Source organism: Trichosurus vulpecula, chromosome 9, assembly GCF_011100635.1.
Source record: "Trichosurus vulpecula isolate mTriVul1 chromosome 9, mTriVul1.pri, whole genome shotgun sequence".
Classification (NCBI taxonomy): domain Eukaryota; kingdom Metazoa; phylum Chordata; class Mammalia; order Diprotodontia; family Phalangeridae; genus Trichosurus; species Trichosurus vulpecula.
In genome coordinates, this window is record NC_050581.1 from 57,147,523 (window position 1) to 57,161,144 (window position 13,622).

At 42.1% G+C, this 13,622-nt stretch overlaps 1 protein-coding gene across 4 annotated transcripts in view; it reads right to left on the reverse strand.

Moving 5' to 3' along the window:
• Window positions 1-741: 741 nt before the first annotated feature.
• The window catches only part of MGRN1 (mahogunin ring finger 1), a 115,522-nt gene continuing 102,641 nt past the window's right edge, over window positions 742-13,622 (reverse strand). For 2 of the 4 annotated variants that reach the window (XM_036737888.1, XM_036737889.1), the window contains 3 exons: window positions 12,664-12,768; window positions 8,688-8,732; window positions 742-3,886 (listed from right to left, as the gene is read on the reverse strand). In XM_036737888.1, coding sequence (XP_036593783.1) covers window positions 8,692-8,732; window positions 12,664-12,768 — 146 coding nt within the window. In that variant the 3' untranslated portion in view covers window positions 742-3,886; window positions 8,688-8,691. The remainder of the gene's footprint in view (window positions 3,887-8,687; window positions 8,733-12,663; window positions 12,769-13,622) is intronic. The other 2 variants (XM_036737887.1, XM_036737886.1) reach the window with 1 other exon arrangement.

Genomic DNA, 13,622 nt, shown 5'->3' on the forward strand with positions numbered 1-13,622 from the left:
GGGAGGGAGGGAAAGAGAAAGGGGAAAAAGGAGAGAGTGAGTTAATAAATATCTATGCTGGGTAAAAGAGAGTGAAGGAATGTTCCCCTCTCTACCGAACTCAAAGGGTGGTGTCCAGAGGCAAGTTTCTCATATTTAAAAAGGTAAAGCAGGAAGATACTTAAAAAAAGACAGTAAGATATATTTAATTTAAACTTTTTAAAAAGTATTATATGCTTACCTTGGAATAGATATAAAATGCTGGAGAGAAGAGAGCAGACAAGCTGAATAATCATAGCGCAGTACAGGAAACTGTTCATCTTTCCCAGGAAAGTTATATATGACAGCATTGTCTGTGCTGCCTTGGGGGGGCACGTGGCAGAACTGACTTGACAGAACTCTGATCCGATTTTAGACTATCACCCCAGTCATTTTTCCTCCAACCTGAAAATCAAGAAAGAAAACTCTGGCAGTGTTTTCCAACACAAGCTAAAGTGGGGTCTGGTAAAAGTTTTAGCTTCTTTATCGAAGCTTGCTCTGGCCTCAGCACAACAGCTACGGCAGGGGTGAGGTCCTGGGAAGAAGGCAGTAGGGAGGAATGGATTGTTTCTGGTGGGGAGAGGTTATCCCTTTTAATACATGAGGCCCTTAAATAGTAACGGTCTTACAGAATGGTAAAAAAAATTAGTGAAAATTGATGGTTAGGAAACACTGAAACAGAGATCCAGTCACAACCCATGCGGAAATGATAAACACACGGTATATTGCTGCATGAATTTATTACTATAAATATATAAACAAACAAAAACTAACCAATCAGACTACATCAAATAATAGCACGTTTCCAGGATGAGCAAATCTGCGTTCCGTCGTTTAAACAAAGTACTGGCACCAAAACTGAAGAGGAAAGGTCTAAAAAGGCCTGATGGGAAAAGAGGGAAGCAGCGTGCAGGAAGGAGAAAGCTGGACTGTGTCTATGGGCAGCCAGGACAGGAAGGAGGGGGACGCGGGAAAGCCCTGGGGTGCTGTGGGGAAAGCTATGTGCACGAAGTAGCCTGTCTCCAGAGGCAGGAAAGAGCCATGAGTAGAAGCCACAGGACAAAATTCACAAGTGGCAATTACAGGGGGAAAAAAGTTAGTATCTTCAGTATACAACTCTGCTCCAGTTTGTCCCACTGCGCAAAAGCAAGGCACCCAATACAAGGTCTCTGGACAAAACTATATACGTCGATGAGGATAGAGAAAAAAATATTGCCTGTTCACTGACAACACACATACACACAGGCTGTGAGAAGGCCACATCCAGGAGCCAGCTATTCTGGCTCTCCATCTGGACTCTGATGAGTCTGTCTTCTCAGCTGGAAATCTGTACCTGCAGTTTAGTAACTCATTTGAACTGAACATAATTGTTGTCTGTCTTAGCCCAGGAGCATGAAGTGTAGGGCAATTCCTTAAAAAGGAAGACCGGGCCTTTCCCCATCTCCTTGGGTCTGCTGCCTTAGATGGGCTTAGTCTGTGAGGAATGCCTAGCCCCGCCACTGAAGTGTCTTCACATTTCAGGCAGGGTCTTCGTGTCAGTTTCAGCATGAATATTTAATGAGCTTCTGAAAAAGCCTACTTGAGGAAAGCAGCCTTGGAATGTTACTTCAACTTGCGACATATGGCTTGTGCCTCAGGTTCCCTATTAAGGTCCAAAAGAATCCTCGAGAGAACCACTGGAGGGGGCCCAACTTCCAGCAAGAAATGCCAGATATTCCATGATGTAAGGTCAAAGAAAAGGTCCCATTCATGGGGCTTGGTCTCTTTCTGAGTGGCATCTGCTAAATGCAATCTAGTTCTGAAAGCCATTCATCTAAAGACTCCAAATCCTGAGGGTCCAGGACAGGGCACTGGGGAGCAAAAATTATTATATTATAGAGTAGAATTTACCCATTCCAACCCATTCTGGTTAAGTCTCCCATTCTACTTAAACAGAATCAGATCTGCCCATGGGTAAGAATTCTACCTGCTGAGGCCGCTGCTTTTGCTAGAGGCATTCACCAAATTCTTTTGGCTGCTGTTGAGTAATAAACTGAAAACTAAGAATGGAGAGTACTGGACTGTTTTAGTAGAAAGACACTATGGCCAGACCAACTGAGGCAGATACAAACTGTATCTCAACCAAGGCTCTACTATTCTTCTTCAGAAAGCTGTAGCTGGTATATCAACTTCGCAGTGAGTACCAGTGTTTCTAGAATTTTCCCTTTCTGCCAAGGCATTTCCTTTTAAATGATAATGCAGAAAAGGTTATCTTGGAAGCAACGCACCTTGAATATCATCTGGAAGGGGCGGATCATGAGTATACTGAAATCCTAGGCAGGCTGTGTTAACTATGGAGGAGGGAAGAGTCTTCTGTCTCTCAGATTCCCCCCCAAAACACCTATAAACCAGGAGGGATTTAGACTCTCAGGGCAGGAAGCATATCAGGTGTTCTGTCCATGGGAAAGACAGCCTGTTTCAGGACTGGCCATGCCAGTTTGGCAGCTGCTGATTTCAAAGGAGTTCCTAAATCCACTGTATGACTTGGACACTCTGGCAACTTCTGTGAAGCTCAGCACTCAGAGAAAGGCACCTAACCAGGAGAAGGTGCATATGGCAGGCAAAGTGCTGACTTGGTTTAAAACCAAAATCTGAGCTTTTTAGTCCCAACCAAAATCCATGCTCAAACTGCAGATCCATTGCCAGGGTACTTGCAAGAGAGGCCAAACCAAATGAAGGTAACATCTCCAGACCTTCCTGGTAGTTCTCACTTCAGATGCATGTAGTCTCAACTACCTTCCCAGAGAAGAGGATGCTATTTTGACTCAGGCATCCCTTGGGGCTCAGAGGTCATTGAGTAGACCCAGCAGTCTGTTTTGCTTCTGGAAATCAGTGTCCTCCAATTAGATGAACTCTCACCCTGAAAAGTCTTGATGAAGAAAAAAATGATCCCAGAGTCCCCTTGGAGGACAGGACCAATTGCTTTGAACCCAAATGGCCAACAGCTGAAATAAAAGCAAAGAGAGCAATCACATGATAAAGAGGCATGAACGAGAAGACACTACAGGGACAGGCGCTGCTGCAGTAGGTCATGCTTGTGACAAACAAGCATGTTGATGATGCAAACACCGGCAACAGCGGAAGGCTACTAGGAGCCACCATGTGTTACAAAATGTACACTATTTTCCTTCATAGACTTTGATTTGATTCCCCCTTTCTTTTGCAAGGTTCCTCTCCCCAACAAAAAACAAAGTTAAAATCCCCCCTCAAAACCACCTCTGAGGAAAATGTCTCACCTACTCCCTAAAATCTCTCCTGCAGACATAAACCACCACCACCATAGGGAGTTTACCAGTCCTGAACCCCAAGTTTCAGAGACATGCCAGGCTTTAAAAATATAAACTGTGCCAACTCCAGGCTGGCCTTATAAGCAGTTACTTCTGCTCTCCGAGAAGGAACTACCTCCTGAGTCCTGCCTACCCCAACCAATGGGGTATTGCAGGGAAAAAAGCCCTCAATGGCTCCATGATAAAAGCTGCTGTCCTTCATTTTGTACCATTTACAAATAAATTTAACATACAAAAAGGGAAGTAATCAGAGTGTAAGGTTAGCTGTGCTCTTTTGGTCAAAGTCTGTGTGGCATCTCAGAGCCTAGTATTCCCACAGAGGTTGGAGAGAGAGGAGAGTCTGTGCGTGTATTTTGGTGTCCAGATCGAAAGGCCCTTTCACAAAGGCCTAATGAGCTGAAGGCTCCAAACCACTCCCTGGCTGAGATCTTAGAGAGGAGTCAGTTCAGCCTCCCGATATTCAGGGTTGGGGTCACAGACTGGAGGCCGAGTAGAACCATTCATACTGTGGCTTTGGGGGGTCTCCATCGAGGCTGAACTTCCTAAGAGAGGAAAGGAAAATGAGGTGAAAATTGTTAGCAAAGGAAAACACTAGTTACTGCATTTTTATGATAAGTATAAAATGTCTGTGACAAGATGGGAGGCCAAAAATAGATTTCTCAAATTTGTCCTTGTCAGAGTGAGAATATAGGTCCCCCTGGTATTGACTCAATGTGTTAATTCTTTGCTTCTTATATATGGGTTTTGGGCAAACAAACACTTTAGAATTCTGTACATCAGCAAAGGGGTGAAGTCAAATGTTGAGAGGAAAGCCAAAGTAGAATTTAATGATGGTGAGAAAGGTGGGGGGTGCTGTGTGGGGCTCAGTAAGAAAAACTGTAGCACTACTGGGGCACTGGGACTCTGGATAGCGGGGTACGGGGAGAAATCTAGGTGTCATATTGAACACGAGAACAAGGCATACACTTCCTCGTATTTGTTGATTCTGATTAAAAGACTATATTTTGGGGTGGGGAATACAACCCCCAGATGTATTTGTAGGCATTCTTAACATGAAATTAAAATGGCCCACTTAGGGTCAAAGAGCATCTGGCCTTTCCTCTGGTTTAAATTTTACTGTCTATGAATCAGAAACTATTTTATGAAATAATTTGTAACCAGATTAGAATTTAATTGGTTTAATATCCTCATGACAGAAAATGAGATGCAACATATGTAGATAGAGTGCTAGGCTTGCAGTCAAGATCAAGGTTCAAGTCTGACATATATATTGGCTGTGTGAACATGAGTGAGTGACTTAATCTCTCAGTACCCCAGGGAACTGTCTAATGCTATAAATTACAAATAAGCTGCTGATCTGCATCCACGGAGGCAGTTTCCATACTGGGAGCTCTCCCATAGTGATGAAACCACAGTTCCAGACCAGTGGCAAAGACCAGAAGAACCACAAACTTAAACTGAAAATCAGTCAAAATCATCTCAGTCAAATAACAATCAAATCAGCATCTGATTAAAAAGGCTCTGATGGAACAGAGAAAAGTTATGCTCCTAGTCATTAATAGCCAGTTTCAATAAAAGGAGCCAAGTTATAAGAATTTGCTAACTTATAATTATTAGAAAAATATTTATAATTTTTTAAAAAGTGGTGCTTCAAGGAGTAAATAAGAACTAATTGGAAAATTCCCTTGGTTGCAGAACAACCAGATTCATAGAGAGATAAATCAGGTTTGATTCTTTGTTTTACAGAAAGATACATGGTCCATAACCCAGGGGTGGCCAATTTACTTCTATTTTTAGAAGGCCTACAGACACATCTAGGGCATGTTTCCTATCCCAAAGAAAAGCTTATAATCAGCACCAACAACTATATGGAGGTATAAACTTTTTTTCCTGTGTTTAAGTTGACACTTAAAAGTTATAAAATAAATATTTTCCTAAGTCACAGGAAAGTGTTTTTATTTGAGTTTGCCACCACTACTCTATATCAAACAAGAGCTGGAAAAGTACTTGAGGTAAGTGTGAAGGTCCAGCAACTGTTCACCCACGGGCATTCACTTCTCACCCCTACAGGGGGGTTTCAGAGATGAAAAGGGAAAAGGCCTCCCTTTGATAGAGAGAGTAAGAGGCCTCAGGAGCAGGCTGAGGAAGAGCCCCTACTACAGTCTGAGCTCCAGGCAGAAAAGACATTCTTGAGGGTATGGGGGAAGGCAGTGATATATTGACAGTCTCTTCAAGGCCAGCTAGTATTACTGTAGCATCTTTTATGTTACAGGTTTTAGCCATATATCAGATTTCTGCCCATCAGTTACACCACTACCTAAAAGGAAACATGACAAATCCCTCTGTAGAACAGAGAATCAACCTAAATTTATTTCTGTGTAAATGTGGATATTCCACAACAAATAATTCATCTTTACCCCCTTGAAACATCACTTAAAAAAGAAACTGTTTTAGAAACTGCTTTCTTATACAGCCCATGTAAAACACCATCTTTTCCCCATGCCCTGGGTCACTCACTGTGGCAAATAAACTACTGTATCGGGCACTGATGTCCTCAGGATCCTGAGCTATCTTTCCCAATTAGGGCCATATTCTCTTGCCTGAAATGTCTGAACCCTTGGGTCAGATTTGAACAATCTCTTCTGTCTCTTTCTCTATTGTCAGATTGCCAACTGTCACCAATTCTGCTGCTTTCAGCTGGCCCAGACCCTCCCAAGTTCAGCTTTGCTAATTCCCATCTTCTATGGGGTGGTAGGCCATATAAGCAAGCTTGTCAGAAGTGTCGAAATAAGTGTAAAGAAGCTCCGAGTGACAGGAACATCCTTGCTCCTTGGTACCCATTTTCTACTGCACTGACTTTCAAACTGAAGTCATTCTGACTTGAACCATAAAGCTGGTTCTCAACATTAGAATCAAGTACATGAGCATTTGACATGATACAGTCTCCCTGTCACCTATTTTGACCATTCAGAGGCTTTGGGAGCTCACTTCCTGGTTTTGTTATGCACCAGGAAAAGCCAGATTCCTACAATATAAGAACCCTAAGTTTAGATTTGGAAGATCTGAGTTCAAGTCCCAGTCCTGTTTCTTACTATCTTGGCTGGATATGGTCCCCTTATACTAACTCTAGGTTCCACAGGTTGGGAACCACTGTACTGGGTGATCTCTAAGGTCCCTTCCAGGACTGATTCCTGTGATCCTACATAGGTGATAATAATTCTATCTGGATCAGTCAGTTTTACTACCTCAGGACTATAAAACCAGAGTCCACCTGTATTAGAACAAAGCACGGGGGGGGGGGGGGGGGGGGGGGGGGGGAGAAAAAGGACCACTCAGATAATTCTCCTAAAAAACGATCATATTCCTTAGTAGCCAGAAGAAACCTGGCAATTACACATTTTCAAGCCCTAAACTTTCTTGTTTCTTGCCATCTTTTATGGGGGTCTTTGAGGGGCATGGTAATCTGCAAAATTAGTTGGACTATTTTCCTCAAACCTTTATGCAGATATAAATATCTATGTCTTGCTCCAATTATTTGAAAGATGCCTTGACTTTCTGGTGGTTTAGTTTCCAGAAGAAAAATGAAAGGCTGTTACTTCTTGTCTATCTAGTTATGTCCAACATTGATTAACTAGAATGAAAGTAGCCAAGAGGAGGGAGTTTATCTAGGCATACAAATGCGTAACTGCCTAAACCACTCATATTTCTCCCATCTCCAGGTCCTTAGCTTTATTATCATATCACACTTAGATAGTCTTTTAAAGTTTGCATAACATCTGTAAAACTGGCACTATCCTTGCTTTCTTACACTTATCTCATAATGAATTTTCTACTGTACTGAATTTCCAACTGGAGTCATTTTCATTTGAAACACAAGCTCGTTCTCAATGCAGGCTGAATAACTTGGCACCTGCCTCTCACTAGCCTTGGGAACTTAGGGAAAAGGAGGCTTAATAAATCTCGTATTTGGCACAGCCTGTTTCAAGGCTGGTCCTGCTGTCTTAGCCTCTGTAAAACTGTATTCTAATGAATGTATGAAAATTCCCAACCAAGTATCAGGCTGTGGGCAGACTCCTAAGTAGAGAAAAGTCAGTTGGGCCCAGAGAAGCACTTGTGGTCTCTCGTGGGGCAGCTGTGATTTGGTGACTAGGATGTGAGATTTAAGAATCAGAGAACTTGGGTCTGAATCCTAGATCTGCCAGCTACTATCTAGGTGATCTTGGGTAGGTCATCTTACCTCTTGGGGTCTCATTTTCATCAAATTTCAATAATGGGATTGGTCTGAACTATTTCTAAGTTCTTTTCCAACCATAAATCCCAAGATCCTCAACACTGGAAGCTGGTCAGAGAATGTCTCAGTTCAAACAAGGACATCAACATTAAGAGGACAGGAGCTCATTCATAAAGGATAAAAAAGATACTGGACAAGACAGTAAGACTTTCCCTGCTCTGATAGAAAGAAAAAGCACAGGAGATCTGCATGTCCATTTACACTGAGACTTAGTGCACTCGCATGACCCAGTCAATGACCCACACAAACACACAAATTTAACAATAAAGTTGCTGCATTCAAAAATCTCCTTTTAAAGGGCAACACTGATCTCTGTTCATTTCGTTCCCTTCTTTTTCACTGCTTCAAATCACTGTGCTGATTCTATTAGTTCCTACTCACATGAAGTAACACAGTTAGCTAAGTCGTTCTTTTGGAGGCCCGAAAGATATAAAAGTCCTCAACTGGACCATCCTACTTCAGATGGGGAAAAAAAACCTGGCGTTTGATTCTATCACATGACTCCATTTTTCTGCAAATCGTCACTTGGGCTTTCCCCAAATGGGGCTCCCTTCGGGGCAAGGATTCTTAACCTGGGACCCACAAATTAAAGGGAGACTGTGAACTTAGATGGGAAAAAAATTACATCTTTCTGTCCATATAACTGGTTTCCTCTGTAATTTAATTTAAAAAACATTATTCTGAGAAGGGATCCATAGGTTTGACCAGACTGCCGTGGTGTTCCAGGCCCCTGCCTTAAACTAAAGACCAGACCTCAGCTGCATTATAAGATCTTTGGATTAAAGTTTACAGAATGTGAAAAAGGTCTGGATGTAAGAGCTGTGAAGTTAGGACTATATATAGGGTAAGGAGTAGAAGAAATGAGTGAAACTCCCATGTAATGGATTAAACCCTTAAGATCATCTTATATGTTTGACAACTTACCTAAATTTTTTATCTACCCAAATATTTAACAGAATGTTATTATGTGGAGCAGGCACTTAATATTCAACTGGATTGAATTCATCAGACAAGACAAAACCCAATTAGGCATATGAAAGGAGAAAACATACCATCTTATTCCTCTATACCAATAGAGCAGGAATCAGGACCCAGTGCTATCCAGATAGGAGGGTAGGAGAGACAGAAAATGAAGGAATTATTAGAAAAGATCTTAGAACAGACTCGTAAATTTTGTAGCAACCAGAATAAGGTTAGAGCAAAATGAAAGGGATGTAAGGTCTGGAAACAGTGTACTCAGCTTGAACATACTGGTTTGCAGAAGTAAAGAATTAATACCAAAATCATAACTACTCTCTATCTACAAAAAAAAAAAAAAAAGAGTGGGTCCTGGGACAAATTTTATGTATATAAATCAAAAGTAATGTTATCTCTTCTCCAACTGCTAGTAAACTACGAAAATGAAAAATGCTTTCTACACACAGAAAAGGTAAGAGAAATTCTTGGTTTCTCACTTCTTTGATTCAAAAGGGTCACATAAACTCTACAGTCTTGGGCCCAGGTACCTGGAAAACCAGAGGGAGAGCTTGTACACAACTACTCCCAAAGCTCTAGATGCCACAAGTCCCAAAAGACTGAGAGTTTATTATCACACTGTGAGCTATGGAAAAAGGGAAAAGAGCTTCTGGAAACTCAAGATCAGGTTCCTATTGTTTTAAGTACCTCATTCCGAGAAATGCAAATCTCTTGCTCTTTATTAAATAATGAACTTTTGCTTTCTCTTATTACTGTTCACGTAAATGAGCCTCTCTAATGATTTTTGTGGAACTGTCAGGTAAACTTAGCCTGTCAGATGATACTGTCTAATTAGACTGTTTAAAGCCAGAGACAGAGAAATCAGCAGACAGAAGAGAAAATCCAGAGCCAGTGTTTCTAGGATTCCGCCTCTGTCAGTCAACACCGAAGCAATTTCTTGAATGTGTCTGACCTCTGGCAGAAAGAGGCCTACATTATAGATACGCTCAGGGGAAGGAGCATGTAATTAGTGCCCATTCTTCTCATGGACTCTGCCATACAACAACAATGGCCTCCTGGCTGTGCCTTGCGCAAGAGAGTCTATATCTAGCTTCCTGGAATTTTCTCTGGCTGTCCCTCAGGCCTGGAATGTTCTTCCTCCTCATCTTTGCTTCCTGGCTTCTTTCAGGTCTCAGGGAAAATCCTACCTGCTCCAGGAAGCCTTTCCCAATCCCTCTTAATTGTAGTGCCTTGCCTCTGTTGATTATTTCTTCTTTATCCTATCAATAGTTTGTCGGTACATAGTTAATTGCACGTTGCCTCCTCCTTTAGATAGTGAACTGCCTGAGGGCAGGGCTGTCTTTTATTTCTCTTTATATCTCAGTACTCTGCATAGTGCCTGGCACATAGTAGAGTGTTTATTAATAAATAATAAATATCTAAAAATTAATAACTGTTTATTGACTGACAAACTAAGATAGAAGACCCTGCAATGGCAGAGCCCAAGGATGGAGAGGAGGACTAGGGAGAGCAGGCAACCTACGGCAGGAACAGTAGAGTGGCTGGCACTTGCTAATGGCATGTACTCACTTCTCCATGTGTATATCTTCTCTATGTCTTCTCTCACCCTTTCTCCTCCCCACTCTTTCTACTACCCTTTCCTCTTTTAAACTCTTAGGCCAACTCCTTTGGCAGAGCATAGCTCTCCCTAAGGCCCTTAGTTTAGACCATTAGCTCTAGGGAAAAAAGAAATTGCTACCCGTTGAAGGATATCTTAAAGGGAATCGGACAGAAGTCCCTTCGAGGTCAATCATGTATTAAGTACCTACTATGTGCCAACTACTGTGCCAAGCACTGGTCTAGTAGTCTATGAACCTCTTGAGCCTGATTACAACAGGCCTGTAGCCTCCCTTTTCACCCTAGGCTGCTGTTGAATTGCTGCCATGTGAACAAGTCAAATATTTAATTGTTGTAGAACCATTGGATCACAGATTTAAATCTGAAAGGGACCTTTACTTAGTCCCACCCCCTCATTTTACAGTGAAGAAACAGTTTCAGATCCAGGATCTGATCATTCCCTTCCCTGTAATATCCTTGCAAAGCCTAACAAGTCATAGCTATTGACATGTTGCCCCCAAACCATATTTTTATGAAAAGGTCCAGTGAAGCTCTCCTGGGGGCTATGTGACCCTGAGTCCCCCAATATGTCTGAGTCAGTGGATGCCCTTTACATTCACCATTTGTCAAGCTAGAAAATCATAGATTCAGAACTGGGAAAAAACCTTAGAAAACTTGTTCCTTTCATTGTAAAGATAATAAAAACAAGGCCAGGGAGATGGGGAAGATGACGTGACTTACTTGCCCTGGGTCACACAGCTAGCATACGGTGAAGCTGACAATGAACTACCTTCTCCTGCAATAAGTGACCACAAAGTATTCCAAGGCCAAGACAGTTACATGGTTGGCTTGCTCAGACCAATTCAGCTAGTTCTTTTAGGACGGGTCTTATTCAGTTAGCAATACCTTTCAACTCTTTATCAGAGCTTAGAGAGCAGCTGGTGGTGTAGTAGACAGTCCTGACCCTTGAGTCAGGAAGACCTGAATTCAAATACAGCCTCAGACACTAGCTAGCTATAAGACCCTGCCTGCCTCAGTTTCCTAAACTGTAAAATGAAGATAATGATAGCACCTATCTCCCAGGGTTGTTCTTAGAACCAAACGAGATAATACCTATAAAGGACTTAGCATAGTGCCTAGCATACAGTAGAGGCTTAAATAAATGCTTGTTCCTTTCCCTTCCCTCAGAATGGCCAGAATAGCAATCCAATACATTTTGATAAATCGCAAAAGGGATGTTTAGGTTTTTTTGTAACAGAAATTATTTTGTCTTTGGATACTAACATTAACCATTTTATTAATTAAGCCCTTTGTTGATCATTACTGACTCTAACCAAGACAGTGGCAAAAGAAAGCAATTTTAAAATCCAGTCACTTAATTACCTCCAGGTATTATATAAAAATAGCAGTTTTCCTAATTCCTAAAATGGAATCTAGAATTCTATTTGAGATTTCAGACACCAGTGAGAGATGCTCTCCATTCTCTGCAATGAAATTTTTTAAGCATTAGAAAGAAACGGGGAAGCTGGACGTTTTTATAGTCAATTCTAAATTGTCTTTATAGCACGGTTTCATTATTTAAATTTCTATAAATGTCATACATAGCTATGTTCAATGAAAGCACACAAAAATGCACTGCTTTCCGTGTGAGATCATCTCCAAATTTATCCTGTCTACATCTTGTTTGCACCTAGTTGTTTGTGTGCTGTCTCCTCCAATTTGATTTTGAGCTCCTGGAAAGCAGGAATTGTTTTTCCCCCTCTTTTTTTGTATCTCAAGGGCATAGCAAGGTGCTTGGTATACAGCAGGCATTTAATAAATGCTTGTTGACTTTAGGTTATCTACCCTTTAGGATTATTTGTACTACCCTCCTTCTGATTCACTGAGGCCAAAGATTGAGGGCAGAAGACAGAAAGCACCTCCACAAATTAGGTAAGACAACAAAGAAGGGGAGGATCTCCTAGCCTGCACTTTGGGGGAGCAGAGAGGAATGAGAAAGAAGAAGATATTTTCCCTTTTAGTATCTGAGTTGGAAGAGTTACTTAAAGGCTCTTAGCATATTTACATTAAAGATTCAATGGATATGGAAAAGTCCTAGTCGAGGAAGAACCACTATCCCTGGCAGTAGTTTTCTTGGGGGAGGAGGGCAGTGCTGTTTCTCTTGCTGTGGTCTCCAGTTTGAAAATTAAGCTCTCAAATGAGGGCTGCTAACTGAGATCTGTCTGTATCGGAGTGCCTCGCCTCCCCCGTCCCTGCCGAGTTTAATCCCTGTTAAATTCAGGGAGGTTTCCAAAGCCTCATTTGACATCTTCAGTGACTCGACTGCTCCTGAACCACAGACACAGTACTCTGGCCTGATCACATTTTTGCTACATCACTAAGCCCTGTGCACCACGGAACAAAGGCATCTCCCATTCCCTAGTCATGTGACAAAAGGGAAAGCTGGCTGATTGCTACCTGGTAGGTATATGTCAGCCGGAGGGTCGATCCCAGGTTGATTAAGGCTTCTGTGCTCGGTGCTGCTGTCCTGTAAGACGTCCTCTATGGATGGGGCTTGGCTCTCTAAAGCAAAAAGAAAGGAATCAAATTAGGCAGCAGTCTTCATCCAGCCCTATTTTGAAGGGAAAAGAGGTTATCAGTAGTCCTAATGACTGAGGCTACCTGTCCTCCTAAAGGGACATCTCTGCAATGGCAGAACACTGGGAAAAACACTTGAATTTAACTTCTGTTAAGGCCAAACATGACTTAACATGGTCCTAGTAGCTTAACCTCTTCTTTCAGAAGTTTAAATTCTGAGAACTACCCCTTATGTATGAATGAAGGAAACACACTTATGGAGTGACAGTAAGGCAGAGAAAATCCACCTAATGGGACCCCTGCCCACCGTTAAGCATCTCTGAAAACACTGGTTCTTGACTAGTCTAATACTTAAAAAAAATTAAATGATCCAAATTGCTCCCTAAGATTCTCATCTGCCTTGGAACTAGCCTCAGCGCTCTCCTTGGCTGAGAAAGGCAAGGAGCCCAGAGTGTAAACTTTCTAGCCTTCCTGTGAACCTCAGGGAAGATCCTGGGGATTCCCAAAGCCTAAGCCTCAGCCTCGGGAGATTGTTGCCCAGCACCACCAGAGTGCAGACTTTAGGGCAGAAGGGGACTCAATGATTCTACAAGAAGCAGATGCTCTACTGCTCCTATCTGAACAGCATTCTGACTTCTGAACACAGGCCCCAGAATGACTGCCAACAGTTCCCTGCTCATCTCTCCCACCTTTCTCCCAAATGAGATAGGGCAATTCTTCTTCGATTATTCCCACGGAAACAGCATGATTGACATCACCGGGGAAGGAACTGTCCTATTCTCCCCATTATTCACAAGGCTCAACATGGAGCTCCAAGATTATCTGTAAAATAGTGGTCA